The following is a 21,953-nucleotide window of genomic DNA, read 5'->3' as shown; positions in this document are numbered from 1 at the left end:
TTTTGTTTTTTATTCTGAAAATTGGTAAGGGCAAATATATTTCTCTGAATAACATTTAAAATAACCAGCATAATTTTTAAAAGTAGAAAAAAGAAAACAAAATGATTATCAAACAATTTAATAATTTCTAGTGATACTTTTATTTCTTCTAAAAAAATATCATCGAGGACACAAACCGTATTATTTGAGATTTAATTGCAAGTTAATCAAAGTACTGTTACATCATCAAATTTAAAAAGGAATAATGCACAAAAAAATCCGTATTTTCATACTAATTTCGTTGAAGAAAAGGACAAAACGAAAATAAAAAATATATAAAAATAACAAAATTATTTTATTTTATTGTGATTAGAAAATAATCCAATGACTATTGAAAGAAGCAGATTCCCCAGCGACTTTCTTTCTTTAAAGAATATTTTTTCAAAGTCTTCATTCGAATGCCCGTGGACCCCACCGGAGCCTACCTGTCACGGGGCCCCACACGGTTCGGCCAAAAACCCAGCCGACAGTTCAGTTTTCGAGCATTTTGCCGGAGATTTCAAGTGGGCCCACCGACAATAATGGCCCAAAAGACTTGGGCCTTTACCGTAGTGGGCCGGGCCGGAGTGGTATTTTTACATGGCGGATATTAAATAATACGAAAATAATTGGATTATGAGAATTGGAAAATAATTTAAATATTTAATGGTAAATATGATCGTCCAATTCTGTAATTGAGGAAATTTTAATTTTTCCATTTTCTTCGTGGGGAAGAAGAAGTTGAAGAAGAAAGATCGAGAATCTTTCATTATTTTTCCCTTAAAAACTGGATTGTGAATTTTTGATCTCCAAAGGCGAGAATCTCTTTCATAATTTCGTCCCTTCTTTTTCCACTTAGAGATCTAGGGTTCCTTTTCGTGTTTCTGTTCATACCGATTATCGCAGTTCGTTTTCCGAAACGGGGGGTTTTTTTCCCTCCCCGACTCGGGTGTCTTGATTTGTGGAATTGTTTGGTGAAATTGGCGTATTTTTGGATTGATTTTCAATCTTGGTTGGTTCATTGATGGTTTCGCTTTCTTGATTGGAAATCGATTTGGATGGTGGATTTGAGAGACGGAGATGGAAAGGGGGCGGATGAACGGAAATGGGAATTATGATTTTAGTTACGAGAGCAATGGTTATCACGCGTTAGATCTAGGGGATGTCTATGGAGAGAGCACGCCAAATGGAAGAAGCCCTGGGAAGACGTCGCAGGTTGCATCTTCTCCTAACTGCATCGTGCATCCGGTTTCTAAATTAGATACTCTCGCTGGAGTTGCAATCAAATATGGTGTCGAGGTAAACCGCATTTTAGAATTTCAGACAATTTTCTAACAGAAAGAGAATTTCTGAATTGGCATTAGTTTGTATTATTCCCAACTTTCTTTCGATCATCGTTATGGCGGGGAAACAATGGAAATGATGGTTATTAAATGTTTTTGCTCTGTCTTCTGATATTGGCTTGTCAGATGTTGCTTCTTTAATGAATCTATCATTTGCACCGAGAACGCTAGATTTATATCTTTCCTTTTGGGCATGACATGATTTAAAATCCGTATCGATGATAACTCATTCATTACCTAGAATTTTCTGCTTTACCAAAGGAGGCTTATGGCGGATTTACGTAGAAAATGGAATGAGCAAGAACTTTTTTCCCGCCGAGATAATCATTAGAAGACTGGTATGGGGTATGTTCAGATGTTCATCAGATCTTCTGTTCTGTTCTCCCACTTAATCTGACCTTATATCATCCAAGTGGGATAGAAATTTTTGGCGTTCATCCATTTTTGAAGTCTCGAGTTCTTTTCTTTTTCTGCTTTTCTATGGCACGATTAGAAACAGGGGTAGATCCAGAGTTTTTTTTTGGGGGGTGCAAACATATATGAAAATAAAAAGGATCAAAATTTGAGAAACTGGCCGAAAATCAACAATAATTTTAAAGATACATTATATAATTTGAGAGCAAGATTATGATGTTTAAACTTAAAAAGTAAACAAAATCGGTTTGCCGGCCCTCCTATTCTTGCCTTCACCGCTGAATTTCAAAGTTAGATATTTGGATCTTTGGCCATTCTGATGAATATCAACTTTCAGCTTCTCGTGATCAATATTTCAGCATATGACAAATTTTGACTCCAAAGTCATAGACGTTTTCTTTCATCTCCCATTGATATTCTTTCTATCATCATGTGTAACATCTTGCTATAATGAGTGGATCTGTTTGAAGAAATTGTAAGCGTGGTTTTTGGTGGTTCGCCAGGTTGCAGATATAAAGAAGATGAATGGACTGGTCACAGACTTTCAAATGTTTGCTCTTAAATCTCTCCAGATTCCACTTCCTGGAAGACACCCTCCATCTCCTTGTTTATTGGACGGTTCAATTACTCCAGGGTATGTATACAATTTTGACATTTACCTTATTTTGTTCCCATATATTACCTGCACATGAATAATGTGAGTTGGTGGATATTTGGTATTTTTGACATATTTTTACCTAAGATGAATATGGTTGTCTCGTCTGAGCTTGGTAGCGACTTGCAAAATTGTCAGTTATGGGTCATATAGATCTCGGGGGTCAAGTAGTTTTGGTATCTTTGATAACTGTGCTTGGTGCCTAAGTGAAAGCCATTAAGAAAGTAAATAAGTGGAGCCAGGGCCATGCTTTTACTTGGACGCTTTGGGGCTTTAGTGGTTCTTTTTCTGATGGAGGGGCTTTAGTGGTTATACTGATAGTTCTTTTGCTGTAGGAATTGTTGGTGATGGTTGGAGAGTGGATGCTATAGTGATGGCAATGTCATTTTCAGGTGCTTGATGATGCCAAATTTAAAATTAACCAACTTCATGTTGAATTTACAGCCAAATTCAATTATTTTTAATTATCATGAATTGATTACTTGGAGCCTCATTCAAGGCATCCATCATTAATATGATACTACTAGAAAATGGCTGGCCTTTCTGTCTTGATCCGAACAAATGTTATTGTTGAAAAAAAAAGCCTCTCCATCATTGTGCTCAATTATGCAAACTACATTTTGTCCGTATCATTACATTTCATTGCAAGATAGACTTCAGTTTTCCAATATTGTGCTGGTCCATCATCTTGTGTTGATAAGAGGATCGTTTTGCAGACAGAGCAGCTCCGAAAGGACCCCAAGTCAACGTCTTTCATCGGATTTCTTTGAATCATTTCAGTCCCTCAAGTTGAAACCTTCAGAACAGAGGGTCTCCCCAGCCATGAGCTCTTTACAAGGTTACTATGGGCTCAAATCATCTGATCAGAAGAGCAGAAACGATGGTTTTGAAATGGCAGTCTGGAAAGGCACGTCCCATTATTTAGAAGATGTGCCCATTTCGGGGACACAACAGCTTTCAGATTTGCTACTAATGCATCACCATCGAAAGTCCAAAAGTTTAGTCAATGGATTTGTGGGTGAGAAAGGAGCAATGGCAGATGTGCAATCTGCAGAAGCCGGGGATGTGGATCCCAAATGGAATGAGAAATTGATCAGAAGGCGCCAGAAATCTGTAGCTGACTTTTCCCATTCCCCTGAAATGGTCTTGAAAGACGACAATAGCAGTGGAAGTAACGGTTTCTCGTCCTCTGCCGGAAAGGGCTTCTTGGCTCAAAGACCCAAAGCTTCTAGCAGAACTAATTTGGCCATCGACAATGAGGTTGGGTTGATTCCAATTCCGATTGGGTTGGGGGATTCATTCGTGGCAGCTGACGGGTTCTCGGCGGTAGTAAGGAAGTCCTCGAGCACGTCGAGTTTGCCAGACCCAGAAAATGGTACTACTTCATCGATCTGGTCAACTTCAAAGTGGAGTTTGAAACCAGATTTACAGGCCATTTCGTCTGCTTCCAGACCAATATTTGATGGCTTGCCAATACCTTTGACGGGTCGAAGAAACAAAGCTGCACTTGATTAGTTCATCTGATAAAAAAGATAAAATTTTCTACCCTACTTTTGCTCCATAATTTATCAGGTTTTAATGCTGTCTTTTATAGTGTTAAGAAAGAATACAACTATAGATGAAAATTAAAGAAGTCAAAATAACACATCCTTTTCGCTTTTTTGAATTATTGGTTTCTTCAAGATCAGAGATTATTGTGTTGAGAACAGTGAATATGATGGAATGAGCACGTGGGTGTGGCACGAGCTCCACTAGAAGAATTGAATATTGTGAAAGGAAATTGTATGCATTTTACTGTTTCATAGGAATTGTATATTAGATTTGTATCTCAAACTAAGAACAAGAAGATTTTTTTTAAAGCGTGCTGTTCAGTTTCAATGTCATTTTCCTTTCACCATTGATCTCAGTTACTGTTCTACTTTTCAATCACCAACTCGAACCCGGATCTTCAACTTCTCAGAAATGTAACTGTAAAGCTATTCTCAGATTTAGCTACCTATAAGCTCTATTTATATCAACATTTCAGATGGGTCCTTAAATTGAATAAATGTCACTAAATCGAATAAAGTTTGGAAAAATATGGACTCAGAAACTCGTCTTATTCTTCAATCTAAAGCACTAAACACAGCACATGATTTTGAACAAAAATTCTCACTTTTTAACATAAAAATTATTCTTGAATTAGAACAGCAACATTCATCGAAGCAGAAAGCAAATAAGGTTAAAGGTACCTCTGTTGCATGTGGAAAAAGGTAATTAATTGAAATGTGCAGATTACCAAGTAGAGAGTCCAATACCGCTGGTTTTAGAAAGTTTCTTATACTGCGCCAAGTAATGCATAGAACCAAAGTTTCAAGCAGATGCCACATCAACTATAATAAATCTAATCAGATGCCAAAATTAAGACAAAGGGAGAAACAAATATACAGAGACAGTTTTTATCTTTTAACCATCAGGGTAAGAATCAAAATGGGTAAAATAAAGCTCATAATTGAACTACTTTCAGACCACATGATTTTTAAAGCACAAGGAAATTATTTTAGAAAAATACTTTAGGATGTATGGTGAGAAAAGGGATGATGATGATATCATGTACAATGGTAATAGAAAATATTGTATTACATAAAATCTGAAAATTTTTCTTTGTGAGTATCTGGGGACTACCTTTACAACGGGAGTCTGCATAATAAGGAAGGATCAGCCACGTCTTGGCACAAAAATCCATGTTAAATATAGTTTCTTTTATCTCAACTTTCCAGCTGCGAGCTATCTCCATGGATAAATGCGACTCTCTTTTCTTTTCCCGGGTAAGTAAACAAATTGAGAATCTCAAAAATTGCTCATCTCTCTCTATCTTAAAATTCTATCAAAACCTGTTACAATATATGGTGACAACATCATCATTTTATTAGCAAATAGATAATCATCTAATGCAAGCTAAACCAATATACTCATAGAAGGTAATTTTATTTCTTGGCATCTTCCAAATGAATACTTGTACATACAATTTTCCTACAAACAGTGAAGAAGCTCTTATTCATAGCCTAAGATTTCTCTGATGGGGCAAGAAGAAAATAAAAAAGGCCACTCATGTCTCGTTCTTAATCATTGAACTAAGAACTACTACTTTCTTGGCATGATATCATCAGATCGTTCCCAGTAACAGAGAAATTGAAGCTCATATGGTCAAACCTTGCAGCAAGATCATGGAGAAAGAGAATGCTGAGAGTAAATAAGATCAGAGAGTGGGTGAAGATCAGAGAGGCAAATGGAGGACAAGGGGCAGAGAGGGAGGCAAGGTCTGAGAGGGAGATGGTCAAATGGAGTACTGGTCGGTTTGGTTTGGTTAACTGGTTTGGCCATTTATTTGGCAGCCCTACTACCATATAGCACTAGATATAGCCTTCGCAAATGATCATCCTAGAAAAAGCTATTAAAAGCAATCTGGCAAGAGACGAAGGAATGCAAGGTGAACCCAAGCTTTCAGTCTTGATTGATATTTAAATGAACTCCTTGCAGTGTTGTCATTTCATACCTTGAGCGTTCAGTACGCAAAATCCAACATTTGTTCATTCTCATGAGTGTGTGCAGTAAAGATGAATGGTTGCCGATTTACTAGTAATATTCCGTACAAAAGTGGTTGACTCCTTTACCTTTGAAAAATTTTGTCTCTTCACCTTCTGTTATCAATGGTGATCCAATTGAGGTGGGATGTACTAAGAGGCTTTAGAAGATGAGCTTACAGATTTTGGTGAGTATCAGGATGTCAGCCTCAGTAGTATTGATTCTGATTTGGATTGTTTAGAAGAATGGGGTGACTTTGGGTTGTTTCTTCCTACTCCAAGCCTTTTTTTTTCTTTTTTGATATTTGTGTGTCCGGACCAATTTGCACGCACCTCAACTAATCACGAGTCAACCGCCTGACCTTACGACATTTGGTTTTCAAGCCATTCTTCCACTTTAAGAGAAGCTCCTATTGACTTTTTATCTGCTTTTCAGCTCTACATGTTTGAATGTCCGGCATGTAATTGTTTTTTTATTAACTTATTGGCTATAATAGCAGGTGGTTTTTATGGGGAGGTCTATTCTTTTTGCTTTCTATTAACCCAGCAAGGCTTGGAGAAGGTTCTTATTTTGCATTTAGATACTTTTTTATTTCCACTCAGATATATAGTTAAATACCCAATACTTCAGTTTCATGACTAATAACCTTCATATTTGAGGCTTAGAAATCCTAATAAATATGACTAATAACCTTCATATTTGAGGCTTAGAAATCCTAATAAATTTGAAGTCGCAGATCTTTGCCTTTGGCCGGAGGGGGGTGTGGTTTGTATGTACAGATTGCAGTTGATCAATGGATGTTCTACGTACCTATAGGCTATAGCAAATTCTTCCACTAACATAACTTTAAATGCTCTTGTGTGCTTCCTCTTGCTCATTCAAGCATGCAACTCAACTGCTTGTCCCTCTGTAAATTCACCAAGAGAACTGTATGCATATTGGAGTAATCCATCGAGGCTTTAGGCTTTCTTAAGGGTCAACAGCGGTCCACAAAAAATTAGGAAGGCATTTATTTGCTAAATGGTTTCAGAGATTCCTTATTCAATGAGGTAATATTTGGCATAGATATTGCAAGATATGGAAAGACAAGCGAATTGATGATAAGCCTGTCATAGACAGTATTCCCAAGATTTAAGCGCTCTTTAATCACAAGATGAGAATTATCAAAATACCCTGGAATTGTAACTTCTTTTTATGGAATTGGGACTTGGGGTTTCGAAATAATGAGCCGATCGTGTACTCTATTAGGAGCTTGTCCTGTGGATAAGAGTGTTTGGGGGCACTGATACTTCCATCCTTTTCTCTAGCTCCTCTTTGGTCGAAAACATATTTTCTTAGGCAGTTTGGATGGAGGACCCAGGGCATAATTCAGGATGCCTTTCCAATACCACAAAAGGACTTGATAGAATCAATTTTTGGGTCTCTAGATGGTATACTCATTCTAAGGTAAGGCTATTTTACATTATTCTAAGTAAAGAATCACACAATAAATATTCTCTCCTATACCTATGCAAACAAATTATGGGGATATTCTCTATCAGTCGTCAACAGTTTTACCTAACGATTCAAGGAGTCTTCTATGTCTTACTTTAGTGGGGCATCCTTTCAAGAGGGAGAAAAAGATTCTCTAGATACACTTCATCGGAGCTATCTTTCAGGTTACCTAGAATGAAAGAAATCAAAGGATCTTTCTGGATAAGGAACAATCTTTTTTCATATGTTTTTCAATAATACTATCTGCAAATTATCTCCACTTTTCATAACTATAGCTTTCCATCTCTTTGGTTCCATCTCTTTTTCGTAATTTCATACATGAAATTGTTCCTTAAAAAAATAAATAATAATAATACATGCCCAAAATTAAGCATAATATAATGACGCATACATGTCAAAATAACATGTACATGTGAAAATCTCGAGAACCTGTGCTTTCAACAAAATGCAGCAATAAGTCCCTTTATATAACAAATCTTTATCTTCTTACCACAAAAATGGCCAACAAACAAGAAACTTTTTATCATCTGGTAGCAAATAGAGTAGTTTCAGGCCCAACAAGTAACTGTTGAGTAACGTGTCCGAGTGTCGAACACTCCGACACTTATTGGACACATACCAAACGCTTGTTAGTTCAATAAATGTGTGTCACACACTAGTTATAAAAAGTGAATATGGATTTGAAACTTGTTAGGCACACATAAAGAATACTTGGTAAGCATAAGAAATACACATAAATAGTAATGTAGGACAAAATAATAAATTTTGAGAGCAAAATACATTAAATTCATTTTTTTAAGCATAAAAATGTATGAACTTATTGACTTTGAATATTTTTCTCTTATAAAATGATATAAACTCCAAAAAATTGCATATTTTAATAAACGTGTCCGTGTCCTACATTTTTAGAAAATGACGTGTCGTTGTATCCATATTGTGACATATCCGTGTCTCGCATCCATATCCGCGCTTCTTAGGTTTGCTTATTTCAACTAGCCAAATAAAATGCTACATGAAGCTTCTTAATAATAGAACAAAAATGCAATTTCACATAATTAATGCAAAATTAATAAGAATTAAGACTCGATATCACTAACCGGGTCAGAAACATGGGCCTACACTTGGGGAGCAAATGTTTCTGGATTAAGTTTGTCAGGATGACTACTATATACACAGTCCAGCCAAGAGCCTCCAAAAGTCTCGACAGCGCCTTCAAGTTGTACAGAATTTATGCACAAAGCTGATCTTTCTTTACAGTAATCAATTTGTCTTCCAATTTCACATTCAGCACTGGAAGAACATTATAATAGTATTCAACAAGAAAGTAAAAACTACTACCGAAGTGGTCATAACAATGATCAATGATGCATGAAAATAACTTACATGGTAAAGAAATAAAATTTCTTATGCAGGCCGCCAACAATTAAGAGTTGAAATGTCTTGTCTAGATGGTAATATTTGGGGAATGCCATTACCTGAAAAAATGTGATAAAAGAGTTATTCTATAAAAGGAAAACAAATGCTCTAATATTCAGGAGTTCTTCATAAAAATAAAAAAACAAAAGCAAAAAAATATATATGGTACAGTGGAAAAGTCACCAGAAATTGGAGCTCCAGCTGGTAGACTGTTGGAAGCAGGACGCTGAAAGCCAATATTACTTGGCGGTCGTTCATAAGGTGGTTGAAAATAGCCTACGTAGATAAATTACTTAGCTGCTGAGTACTCGTAGGTAGAGAAAAATAAATATCAAATAAAATCTTACATTTTGTATACATTAAGATACTCTAAATGAATGAGCGATATCATTTCAGTAAAGCAAAAATTAATGGGTAATCAATCACCTTTTGCGACCAGAATAAAAAATTAGAGTCTCAAACAAGCATTAGGAACCAAAGAGGCCAATTCGAATTTGTGGCTCTCCACCTACTTTCTCTTTTCATTATTCCAGTCATGTTAAAGTTACTGACCAAAAAATTAGGAATTTCTAATGTATAGGAGGTTTAAAAAAGCGGCTAGTTCACTGCATTCTTAATTTTGTCTTCAATGTTTATTGTTTAACTTTGCATTTCATGTCTTTAGGTCTTAGTGGTGAAAGTAGTAATGGACCAAATGGCCACACCACAACTCATGCATTTTTGGCCAGGAATCCTTGTAATATGCCTTTCTGGTATTGAGAAGGTGGAAAGAAGCTGTCTAGATAGAAGAACCACAACTTATCAAGAGGTGGAAGGCAGACTCTACATAATTCAATACTTTCTGGTCTTCTTGCAGATGATATGACATTATTTTAGATGCCAAGAAAAGTCTTAGTGATAACACCTCCTAGAGCTTGTATCCTCTGAAGACCTATGTCCCTTCTCATGGAATCAATAAAAAGTTTGTTTCTTGTTAGGGAAAAAAAGTCTAGAAAATTTTGAAATAAAAATGGAAAATGTTTTGGGAAAGGAAATAGGGAAGGAAAGCTGAGAAGCTTCATGGGCTGGGAAACAGTTTCCAAGTCTTTTGGATGTGGAGCCTGAGTATAGATAAGGCGGTGCCTAGTATTTTTGGGGTGGGTGGTTTTGGATGGTTTACAAAAATAAAACAAAGGGAAGTAGTTGGAGCCCTTGGTGGTATATCTTGAAACTTTGGGATCTTGTACGTAAGGTTTCAGATATTGAAATTTGGGATGGAAAAAAGACTCGTTTTTGTCATCAATGGATAGAGGGAATCATACCATGCAAGTATGATGTTGAAGATTTTAATCATCTGTTGTGGCTTTTGCCTTTTTGCTTCCAAAATGTGGGATTGTGCAGAATTATGGTATTTCTATTGTTCAAGGTCAATCTTCTTAGCATTATGAAGGAACGTTTATTTTGGATATGTTGTTTTGAGATACATCAGGTATGGCAAGCTGATTTTTTAACCATTCTTTGATATATTTGATTGGAAAAGTCAAAAGTGGAAGGGAGAACTTTCATGAGCTTGATATGTCGTGGGAAAAGGTAAGGGATTGGCACATTTATAGTGCCTTCCAATGGCTTTATGCTTCTCTCTTCTATTTTTTTTTCCTTCTTTTTCCTTTTTGTCATTACTCTTTGTTTTGTCGCCAACGGTTAATTCTTGCATATTTGGATCCCTTATATAACACATTAACTATAGATTGTAACATAGTTAAAAACAGTTGTCAATTGCCAATCAAACAAACTTTTTTTCCTAATTTTTCCCAACATCAATGCAAATCCAAAAGACATAAAGCCACAAGAAGCTTATGACAATGAGGTAGACAATTAAATATTTACATTTTAATACCTTCCTGGCTGAATGGTGGGCCTGGATGTGATGAATTTCTCCCACCGTTCATCCATACACCTTGACGATTTTCTGTTTTGAATTCATTTGAAGGCATTCTCCATTGTTCATCACCTAAAAATGGCCTCCGTCCATCCATAAGGGATGGCGAAGAATATGGATGGTGGTACGGATGAGGAGGATGCTGCTGAACTGAAGGCTTGGCATAAGAGAAATGACTAGGTGGGTTTTGAGGTGGGCCAGTATGCATCTGTCTTTGAATGAAGTTGGGGTTACCTTGCTGAAATTGCTGGTTTGGCTGAGAAACTTGCGTATTCAGATATATATCATTATGTCCATACTCCAATTGCCTCGAAGAATTATATCCAGAAGGTTCTATGGAATTGCAGACAGCAGTTGGGACAAAGGAAGGTGGCTGCTGTCCATATATTTCACTTTTAGCAGAAGCATCCAAGTGACTCCCATGAGAAGTATTTCCAGTCATTTGCACATGCTGATTTCCCTGTAGAAAGGACACGCAAATTGAGTACTACTATATAGCCATAATTTTTTTAAAAAAGGTCTGTGCATCCTTACAGTTGATATGCTGCAGTATTCACGGGGTATTGGAGCTTGATACGCAAGCTGTGCTGAAGACTGCTGTGATGATTGAAGCGATAATATCTGCTGGTTTGGCAACGGAGCCTGACTAGGTACTGGCAGTTGGGGAATTAATGGAGGAGGTGGTGGTGGTGGAGGGCATGCAGATGGTAGAGGAGGAGGAGGTGGCAATGATGGAAGTGGTGGAGGTGGTAGTGGGGGTGGTGATGGTGAGGATGGAGGTGGAGGTGGGGGTGGTGAAGAAGGTAAGGGTGGGGGTGGAGGAGGAGAATCAAGAGGCAAAGGTGGAGAACCTTCTGGCAGAGGGGGAAACTCCGAAGAAGTGTTTGAAGCAGGTTCTGTTACCCTATCTGAAGACCGATGTTCAGCATCTATTTCAAAACAACCATCTCCTATCAACGACTTATCATCCTTCGGATGCCCAGAAACATCTTCCATTTCAAGTTCCCCGTCCACATCCTCTAAGATGCGATGGCGCCGGTCACTTGGGGTAACTGCACATGCTTCTGCCTCTCCAGCATGTCTTGATTCTGTCAATGTTGCATCATTGGCTTCTTTACATGGGGTGGTAGGAAGGTCCTCGTCTTCATCCTCAAAAACATGTGAAGATAAAAACCCAGGCAGTTGGAATGTTGCATTGCTGATACAATTCCAAAAAGAAAGTTACAAAACAAAAACTGCAAAAAGAGAAGCAACATGACGAACGATAGACAAAAAGAGATACAAAAGGAACAGCACGGGAGAATAATTTCATTTAATTATATACTCGTTTTTACAAGAAACAAAACATTAAAAAAGAAGAGTTGTACATCAAGAAGAGAGAATTTATATGCACCCTACATCAAAAGGTCAAGAAAGATTACCAAAGACTTTCCAGAAGTCCATCTGATTCCCAACTCAACATAATCCCCTCAAGATATACTCTTGCATGATAGCATATTGAAACTCAATCCCATTGAAAATATAGTATAAAATAATGAAAATAAAATTACAAGAGAGAAATTCAAGAAAATCTTCTATCATATGAACCAACAAAAGTAGAAAAAACATATACAAACTTGAACCATCTTTCTTTTGAAAACATCTTGATACACACACAAGGATTAAAAACTTAGGACTGTCGACAACAATGTTCCCAACAAATTGAATACCAGGTAATATCACCACTGATAATGGATAGGGTCAGTTTTAAAACATATCGAGACATTTTGTCAACATGTCAAAGTTGTCATCAACAAGTTGAGAATGTTTGACTTGAAAGAAAATATTTTAAGGAACCAAAGAGAGTAGGCAATTTCCTATACTATCACTTCTACTTAGAGTTCTGATATGTCTAGGCTGAAGAATGTTTACTCTAGGAAGAGGGAACATACTAGTCTGACAGAGAAAAGGGAAGAGATTAGAAGGGAGGGACAACTATACAGTAGGAAAGGGCAGTGTGGGTATTTTGTTTAGAAAATATACACCTAGGGTAGTGAGGTAGAGGGGTATCTTTCTGGCTATTTTTGTCTAGGACAACTTGGGAGTGAATAGGGAGCTCTCTAATTCCCTTGGCTCCTTGTGATTCCCTCTAATTATAAAGAATAGAAAATGTGTTTCTATCAAGTTTCATAGTTAAGTCTTTTTTTCTAAGAAAAACTAAACCTTTTTGCTACCTCAAGGGTATTTTGGAAACTCCTATGGACTTCCGACCGAACTGATGCCCGATCGTCCGATCAATCTAACTATACCTACGTGTTTCATCAGTCCATTAAAGCTTCTCTTTGGATTTTTTATGCAGGAGAAAAACAACATAGTTTTTCTCGGGAGAATAGAGTCGTGACCAGTCGTACTGGAGCATCCTGTTTTTTTTAATAACCGGGGGTTGGAGCTTTATTCAATGTTTTAAAAGGCTTTTGAGGCTTACGCCTTGAGGCCTGCCTCGAGGCAAGGCTCTAACTTTTAGCCTCAAGTCTTACGCCTTCTTTGGACTATAAGAGGCTTATGCCTCTTTGAAAACGCACTGAGGCTTAAAGTATACGCCTCGTGTAATGATTACAAGAATACTATTAATTTTTCCAAATCTTAAAAAATATCAAGGTTTTTTTTTTTTATGGAATCCTAAGCAAGAGTTGTAACAATTCAATCTATTACTACTTTTACTACCTAGACTTTAAAAATATTGAAGACAACAATTTATAGAATAAGTAAGTTCTATTGGTGATAATAGTAGTGATGTTATGATATTTTTTTAGAATTTTTTTTGAGTGACAAGTAACAGGTGGATATTTTGATAATTTTATATAACTATTATGTTTGGTAATACTTGACCATACAAATTTAGGATTTGTTTAATTCTTTTAATTAAAATTGAGGCTTACGCCTCATACCACCTTGAGGCTTACGCCTCGTCTTTTCAAGAGAAAAAGCCTCGAGACTGCCTTTAGCCTTTTAAAAAATTGGCTTTACTCCCCCATACCCAGGAGTACCTGCCGCCCCAAGGCCCGGATCTAGGAGACATCAAAGATTTTTGGTATTAAGCTCACCGGAAGGTTCGAACTTGAGACCTCTAAACCAATATACCGTTTGTGGAGCATTATTTTGGTGTAGATTATCCAAATCTTTTTGTAACTTGGTTCATGTTCTCCTTGTGCTAACTGGAAGGTTTTTTTAAAACTTCCTTACCTCGGGTGGAGCCTTTCCTCTTCCTACTTTTTCATATGTTATATTCTCAATGAAATAGTTTCTTATAAAAAATAAGAAAATAAAAAAGCAAGAAAAGCCTAAAAAATCCCAAGAAAATGCAGGCAAAGTGAAACCCTACCCAGTAAAACTCCTCAACTTGCATACAAGATAATAAAAGAGATACAAGCCAATATAACAATCAGATGATGTACTATTAACCAATGTTTTAAAAATCTTAAGGCGGCTTCAAGGCTTTTTCTCAACGAGAGGCGAGGCGTAAGCCTCGAGGCAGTATGAGGCGTAGGCCTCATTTTAAATAAGGAATCATAAAAATTTTAAACTTTGTATTATAAAAGTAAAAAGCATACTTAAAAATTCTAACAAAAAGAAATATCTCAATAGTCCATTAATGTACATCAATACATCTAACCTTTCAGAATCATTATCACTAAAAAACAAAAAATAAATCAAGAAAAAATTTGGAAAACAAGTTGAGGTGAAAAAGAGAGGAAAAAAGGGAAAAACAAAACTAAGAAAAGAGAAGAATAAAACTTGCTACCCTTAATACAGTATGTAATAACCAAAACAAAAAGGAAAAAAGAAAAAACAAAGCAAAACAGAGTAGATAGGAGGGAAAGAGAAGGAAAATAAAATTTTAACATTGCTGATTTACATTTTTATTCATTGTAACAAATCAAGACAAACCTAGTTTGTCTTTTAGTTTGGTCTAGGTTGCTAATTAATTATAGAATAATAAGATTTTAAGTTTAAAATAATATATCAAACAAATGTCTAAGGCAATTACTTTTCTGTCAGAGCACTAAACCACCTTGGTAATTACACCACCTTATTAATTTCACCCACCACCGCCAAAGACCATTTTCATTTGAGGCTAACGCCTTTTAAGTCTCAAAGGCTTAAGAACAGAGGCTTACGCCTTTGTCATCTAAGGCGTAAGCTTCTTTTTATTTGTTACAGGCGTAAGCCTTGAGGCATGATATAGCCGCCTCGCCTCAAGGCTTACGCCTTGACCGATTTTTAAAACATTGCTATTAACTTCTGTATCTAGGTTAACCAATACAAAATTCCATACCTAATACAACACAACACTGAACGTTCAGGAACGCAGTTCTTTGCTTTCATAAAGGATGAAAAGGTAAGAATGAAATAATATGCATGAGAATATAGTGTTACAGATTAAAAAAATAATATAAGGTAGAAAGCTAAGAGTGAAATGAAATTCAGACCTTCCATACTCATCAACAAGCATGCCTTCCATTTCTCTGATTGGATCATCTACAGCTCGCTCAGCACGAGATGGACGTCTGAGGGAGAAACCAATAGATGAATCATCATTTGACACTCCTATTTCATCCATGTAACGTCGAAGAACAGATTCAGGTAAGATTTTCCTCTCAAGCCACAGACGCAGAACCTGGAGAGAGTTTCTCAAGAAATATATTCAAAATTATTGCGGCACGAACCCTAAGCTTCTAAAGACGGATGTAAAAACAAGTACCTTGTGACACTGCCGACGATTTTCACGGGCTCCAGCACCTGGTGGTGCAGCAGCTCCAAGAAGACGTGGCAATGCTGCTTGAACAGTAGGAATGTAAGAAGCCCCTGCAATACCTAATATCAACATAAGAAGAAAGAATTTTTCAGTAGACCAGTGGGAGCTGCTCTTGAATACTTCATCCATTAATGAAATTCTCTCTTATTAAAAATTTAAAAAAGAAGAAGAAGAAAGATGCCACAGTGGGAAGTGGAAATGCAGAGCCTCATATAAACACACGTAAACATAGAGGTGACATATTTAGTATTGCCAATGAAGGACCCTTTACTCCTAATAAACCTATCTTAAGTCCAATGCATATACCTCTCTGAGTATGTGAGCATTGTGTTATAGAATCCACAAGAAAAAAGAGATCCACTTTGCGGTGAAAACTAGGTTCAATCTCCAATTTTCGAATGAGAAGTTCCACGACCTGCAGATAGATAAGCAGTTAGACACTACAGCTCAACTGTAGATTCTTCCAATAGGAATTCATTTGAGCAACAAAATGATCGTTTTGTGCAAATAATCTACCTATATAGACAAAATCATTTCAAACGCCAAATCCATATGCGACAACCAGATTTCATTTCTAGTTCATAAACCGGCCATTCTGATGGAATATGGACATGACGCAATAGAAATTTAAGCACGCAGCTGGTGGATCAAATGATATCCCATGACTATAATAGAAAGAAACATAAATTTTGACCATCCATAGCCAAAAGCCCAAAACCAGATTAATACAGGGAAACTGCAAATATAATTGCATCATCCAACAGACTCAGAATCATGAAACCCTCCAAGAAAAAACAGAAGATAGGATCATAGGACCACTATAATTCAAGAGACCTGAAATCACTCCTCTTTCCAGGACCAGGGGTGGTGGAAACAAGTAACTTTCAATATAGGTCCAGTATATTTTAGCATGCCAACATAGGATAGATGTAGAGAAAGATGAGAAGAATCGAAGATTTCACAGGCTTTTTTGATTGAAAAATCAAAGGAAAATGTCTTAAACACAAGAAAGGTTTCATAAAAAGAAACAGGTGAAAGATTTTAACAGCCAACATGACAGCATTTTTTATTCAGGATAATCCAAATTGGTTAAAAGGAAAAAGAAGAAGAAGAAGAAAGAGAGAAACAGGATCAGAACCCACCTCATTTGCAATGCCATATCTGGCACAATCAATAGCCAAACGAGTTGCACGCCCTATGCTTTCTTTAGTTCTAGATAAAGTCTCTATCATTCCTTCAAAAGCATCACGTGCAACAGCTGCCTCAGTTCCACCACTCAATGAATCTCCAACAGATCGGTGTACTGAGCTGACTCTTTTCTCCTCTATTTCTTCGACATCAGTGTGATTTTGTGATGCCAACTGATGTCCTTGAGTTGATGGAGAAGCCACGTCCTTTTGATTAAAAGGTCCCTTCAAGTCTGCCAGCATCAAATGGGTGGTACTAGATAAATGCGGCTGGACTGGAGAAGGACTAGGACTACCACGGACATCAGAGGATAAAATACCAGAACTAAAAATCCCAAGGACATTCTGTGAATGAGCTTCCCTTCTTTTAGCTTGAGCAGCTGCAATTAGATTCTTCATGGACATGGCAGACTCCATGGTCTTGAATTCACTCACTAAGCTTCTGTTTATTTTCATTTTTTAAAATAAATTAAAAAATAATTAAGCTAATTTAAACATCACTAAAAGTTGAAACTTCCACTCTATTTTTTTTAAAAAAAAGAGAAATTAGATAGTTTGACAACAAAAAATGATACCTTTCACCATGAAGATCATCATGATCCATTGAACTTCCTACCATGATCGTATTAGAGTCACTGGCTCGCGACTTCGGAGTAGTTTTAGACTTCTCTCCAGATGAATGTGACCTACTTTTTTGGAGGATCGATGGCTTCTGGGAAGAGCTGGAATTTGCGGTCAAAACAACGGACTTGGCAGAACCCCCCTGTGATTGTTTTTGGATGCTGATATTGGAGGCTTTGATTAGAGGTTTCACAGTTTTCGGTTGTTCCAAAGCTGTAGTGCCAATAGATAACGAAGGAGACTTTTTCGGTGAAATTAAATTTGGTTTTGCCTCCTTAGGTGGTAGCTGCTCAGATCCTAATTTTGAAGGACTTTCAGAGGCATTAACAGCCTCTGACTTTTCCTGCTTCAATTCTTCAGTTTGAGATTTTTTAGGCGAGGACAAACTCTGCAATGGGCTAGTTGATTTCTTAATATGGCCATGCTCTGATCCACTTGATCCATTAACAGTCATGGGAGAATTAAGAGGACTTTGATTATGCACATCATTACTCTTACTAGTATCCGGACCATTTGAAGTTGCATCAATATTCCGTGAAGACCCATGGACAGGAGTCTTGGGATCTTCATCATCATCATCAAAAATGCAAACTGCTCTCCTTTTTCTGTGGGAATGGTTTGCCAAGAGTTTATCACTACTAGAACATGAAGCATCGTACTTCTGTGAAAACGGACTATCATGCACTGCGGTTGTAGAATCAGACATAGCTTCGAGAGCTCGACGATGTCGCTTTGTTAGAGGCAACACAGTTTCATCACCAGCTGCAGAATTAACAGAATCTGAATGGTAACTAGATTTTAAAATGTTTTCTGGTTTCAGAGTGGGCGTAGACTTCTTCAACTCAGATTTTTTAACCCCTTTTTCATCAGCCACAACAGGTTTAGGAGAAGAGGAAATCTTTATGCTGTTGCTGAGTGATCCCCTGGCATCCCCCATGTCTCCACGCTTCAACTTTTTGGCAGGACGCAAACTTTCACTTGATCCCAAATCAGATTTTCCTTGTCCAATTTGTGGCATCTTCCCAGCACTAGCTTTACTTCTGCCCTGCACCTTAGTACTACGGGTGGTGTCTACCACATTATCTTTATCCTTAACATGTTTTTTATCCTTTGGCAGGTCTTTAGTCTTTTTCCCATGACCAGACTCAGAATTTGGTTTAAGAGCTCTAGGGCCATGTTCCTTCAAACCTCTACCAGCAGAGGATTTTCCTTTCTTTCCACCCTTTGAGTCCACAATAGATTCCGGGAGATCAAGACAATTATCAGAAGTTTCGTTCTTGGATGCTGTGCCAGCATAGCCTTTGCTCTTGTGTTGTTTCGCAGCAACCTCTTGTTTCTTCTTTGAGCTAGCACCTTCGTTTTTTACTTCATTTTTTACATTTTGACCATTGGTCGTAGCTGTCTTCTGGAGTTCAGCAGGCTTCTCTGTTTGAGTAATATCTTTATCTGGATCAGATGTAACTGCTTCATTCTTTGGTGAAATGTCTAATATACTGTTTTTCTGGTCTGAAGAAATTCCTGAAGATGAATCATCAGACTGATGGCATTCTACCGAAGGCTTGATATCTTCAGCATTGGTTTCACCTCGTTTTTGTGAGCAACGCTCCAGTCTAGAGCTGTAGTCACTTATGCCTTCATTTACAGCATCATCATTTGATTCTGCAGTACCTACTTCATCCTTCAAGTCAACATCTAACTCATTATCCACAACCCGATCAGCGCAGGGGGCACCACTTTCAGTTTCCAATCTATCCATATCAACTCTCATACCGCTAGTTTTATGAATTTGTTTTTCATCAAATGCTGCACATATATCCCTCACAGCCTGAGCAAACTGAGTTGTTTTACCTTGGCAACGAGCTGATAATTTGTTCTTTTCCACAATAGTGAAGGCCTGAATATCACCAGGGGCTACAAAAGCTCTGTGAATTTCAATACATGGATAAAGATATTAAAAAATTGTAGAATGTACATGTGTGTTCATAGAATATGAATACAGGAGAGGAAAGAAAGACACATAAATAATGACTTGCTGCAATGGATCAAGAAAAAAAAAATATTAGAAAGTAAACACCAAAAGGTATATATTGTGAACCCTAGCATGCAGAAGGAGAAGAAAAGAAAGACATACAAGGAATGAATACCAGTAGAAGGGGTGAAAAGGAAAACAACTGAAGCTATCAAAATTTAGACAAAGTCAGCATTTGAAAATAATATGAATTATGAAACGAATACATAGATCGTTCTAAGTTAAATTTAGCCACCAATAACAAAGAAGATTGCAGGGAGAGTATTTTAAACCTATGAACGGACACAAAAGAGTGTATTTGAAACAAACCTTGACACATAAAAACTAATTGGTGAATTATGCATGCACGTACGAGAAAGTAATGTCAGTAACCGGTGGGTAAAACTTATTGGTTCAAATGTAGCAACTAAATTCCCGGTAACTTCGACAAAGTAACAATTTTTACAATAAAAAATATTTAGAAGATAATAAATAAATATAAGCAACCCTATGCCAAACAATGTATTCAGGAACCTATTTTCTATGACAATTACAATGAGCATTATGTATCCATTCTGAAACACCTTTCCAGGCTGCTGATCTCAATTGAGCAGTCCACTTGGAAATCAAAGCCATATGCATAAACCTAGCCTTTGTATATATATGAGAGAGAGAGAGAGAGAGAGAGTGGGAGGGGGTGGAGAGAAGTGTATCCACATTTCATGCTCGAATTAAAACAAAAACTAAGAGATAGATACTTACATTTCTAGCGTTCCAAAGAAATGGACAAAACATTTCTTGGGGTCAGGAGATCTCTCCCAGTCCTCGGGCCTGCTAATCTGTAAACATAACACCGTCATACCCTATAACTCCAAATGGCTAAGTAGTTATCCTCGTTCAAAATAATTGACACTCCAAACCCTAGCCACACAGTTAACTTCTCATTTATAAAATAGCCTGACAATTAGCTTACTACCAAAAAGAACACGCTCTTTCACCTCGACACTCGATAAAAATAATGGCAAGAACATATGATTATTGATGCTTTTATTCGGACCCATGTGATTAAACCTTCTTGTAATCTTCTGTTATTTATTGCACGCAACTAGAGCCCTTAATTGTAATTTACTTTTGAGGCTCCTTTGCTTGTTTATGGTTCGTATTTTATTCAGCCTCTATTGTACTTTCATTCCTAATGAAAGCAACTTTGATTAGCACGAGAGAGATAACGCATGATTATGCCCTGATCCTAGTTCATGAAACATATATTTTTACATGAGATCTAACCAAAAAAAATTGTAATCCTGCACCAAAAACAACAACAATAAACCGAGGAAAAAAAACAAAAAAACAAAACTGAGACGAAATTACAATCTTGAGGAAGAGATTAATATGAGTATAGAGAAAATAACACAGCAACAGCAAGCTCGAAAAAGTTCTTAAGAAGCCAAACATCGCAGAAACAATAAAGAAAACGCAACAAGTACGCTGAAAGAATAAGAGAAGTAGGACGACTAACGATAACTAAAAAAATTTACATCACAGTACCACCTCGATACTCATGAAACTACAGGTTCCTGCGAAACACATTGCCCAAATTGCAGTACACCACACGAACAAATTCGCAGCAGCATTTGGGAAAAATAAAATAAAATAAACAGAGAAATGGAGGGAGAGCGAGAGAGAGCGAAGATTGTACCTTGGCTGGCCAAGGAGGAAAACCCTTGACCTTAGCGAGGACAAGATCTCCCAAGCTGAGCTCTCTATTGGCCTTGGCTTTATTTACTCCCCGTCTCCGACCCGGAGGCATGGCGTATACACGTACAACAAACAAAGAAACCCTAAAAAAAGATTCAAATACCACAGGCTCCGGGGGCAAAACCCGAAACAGAAAAAGGACTTTCAGAATCCACACGGACCGAGAAGTATCCCCAGGAAACCGGGGGACGATGAAAGCTTCGCCGGCGGTGGATGGCCCCGGCGGTGGTGGAGCTATAGCATCAGGGCAAGGAGGGGGGGAGGTTTTAGCGCCGGAAAATTGAGGAGTGGCGGCGGAGAGTGGCGAAGATTGTTGATTGAGGGGAAGATTTGTGGGTGTGGGGGATTTGGGAAATTGGGTGGGTGGTCGGAGCAGGACCTGTTGGTAATTTAGAGAAAAGTGGAGTGCAGTAGAGGGTATTTGGGAGTTGGGGGAGAGATTTTGGAGACGGAGAGGGAAAGCCGAGACAAAAAGGGAAAGCCAGAAATATTGAGCGGAGAGAGATATATCAAAGTTCTCGTCTCACACTCATAGGGTTCTTACGGCCCCGGCCCGCCTCAATTTGGGTATATGGATATGCTTGACCCGACCCGGATCAACAAAAATATATATAATATAATAATAATCTTCCGTTAACTTACCATTTAGGTGCCAAAACTAGCATAGCTAAGCGGTAATTGACACATATTTCCTATTAAGATGTCGTAAGTTCGATCCTCCACTCCCACATATTGTATAAAAATAAAAATAAAAATTTATTG

The 21,953-nt window shown here is 37.4% G+C and overlaps 2 protein-coding genes across 11 annotated transcripts; one reads left to right on the top strand and one right to left on the bottom strand.

The window, feature by feature from the left end:
• The first annotated feature begins 703 nt into the window (after positions 1–703).
• LOC111020702 (uncharacterized) lies at positions 704–4,313 on the top strand. The gene is made up of 3 exons (XM_022297441.2): positions 704–1,317; positions 2,279–2,409; positions 3,147–4,313. The coding sequence occupies exons 1-3, from the start codon at positions 1,099–1,101 to the stop codon at positions 3,943–3,945; spliced, it is 1,149 nt and encodes a 382-aa protein (XP_022153133.1). The 5' UTR covers positions 704–1,098; the 3' UTR covers positions 3,946–4,313.
• Positions 2,885–21,691, bottom strand: LOC111020701 (ENHANCER OF AG-4 protein 2). Of its 10 annotated transcripts, none has more exons than XM_088128126.1 (15): positions 21,133–21,689; positions 20,196–20,272; positions 17,380–19,347; positions 16,760–17,246; positions 15,924–16,032; positions 15,564–15,676; positions 15,292–15,479; positions 11,357–12,020; positions 10,781–11,282; positions 9,088–9,180; positions 8,872–8,963; positions 8,586–8,778; positions 5,095–5,303; positions 4,662–4,802; positions 2,885–3,907 (listed from the first exon to the last, which is right to left on the bottom strand). In XM_088128126.1, exons 1-11 carry the CDS (start codon positions 21,241–21,243, stop codon positions 8,893–8,895), a joined length of 4,383 nt encoding a protein of 1,460 aa, XP_087984252.1. In that variant the 5' UTR covers positions 21,244–21,689; the 3' UTR covers positions 2,885–3,907; positions 4,662–4,802; positions 5,095–5,303; positions 8,586–8,778; positions 8,872–8,892. The 10 variants fall into 10 exon arrangements, with proteins under 10 accessions (XP_087984252.1, XP_087984253.1, XP_022153129.1 ...); XM_088128127.1 differs by having other exon boundaries at positions 4,709–4,802; XM_022297437.2 differs by having other exon boundaries at positions 4,728–4,802.
• Positions 21,692–21,953: the final 262 nt, after the last annotated feature.

The sequence above is a fragment of the Momordica charantia genome (assembly GCF_013281855.1).
Source record: "Momordica charantia cultivar OHB3-1 chromosome 8 unlocalized genomic scaffold, Mcharantia_2.0 BLBB01000008.1, whole genome shotgun sequence".
Lineage (NCBI taxonomy): Eukaryota > Viridiplantae > Streptophyta > Magnoliopsida > Cucurbitales > Cucurbitaceae > Momordica > Momordica charantia.
This window is presented reverse-complemented; position numbering and strand designations above follow the sequence as displayed.

Excerpts from the sequence above, each read along its gene's own strand:
- LOC111020702 (XM_022297441.2), top strand. The coding sequence starts at position 1,099 with ATGGAAAGGGGGCGGATGAACGGAAATGGGAATTATGATTTTAGTTAC. Across the intron at positions 1,318-2,278 it reads CAATCAAATATGGTGTCGAG|GTTGCAGATATAAAGAAGAT; the intron begins GTAAACCGCATT and ends GTGGTTCGCCAG. Across the intron at positions 2,410-3,146 it reads GACGGTTCAATTACTCCAGG|ACAGAGCAGCTCCGAAAGGA; the intron begins GTATGTATACAA and ends ATCGTTTTGCAG.
- LOC111020701 (XM_088128126.1), bottom strand. The coding sequence starts at position 21,243 with ATGCCTCCGGGTCGGAGACGGGGAGTAAATAAAGCCAAGGCCAATAGA. Across the intron at positions 16,033-16,759 it reads GATATGGCATTGCAAATGAG|GTCGTGGAACTTCTCATTCG; the intron begins GTGGGTTCTGAT and ends ATCTATCTGCAG. Across the intron at positions 15,677-15,923 it reads ATGCTCACATACTCAGAGAG|GTATTGCAGGGGCTTCTTAC; the intron begins GTATATGCATTG and ends TGTTGATATTAG.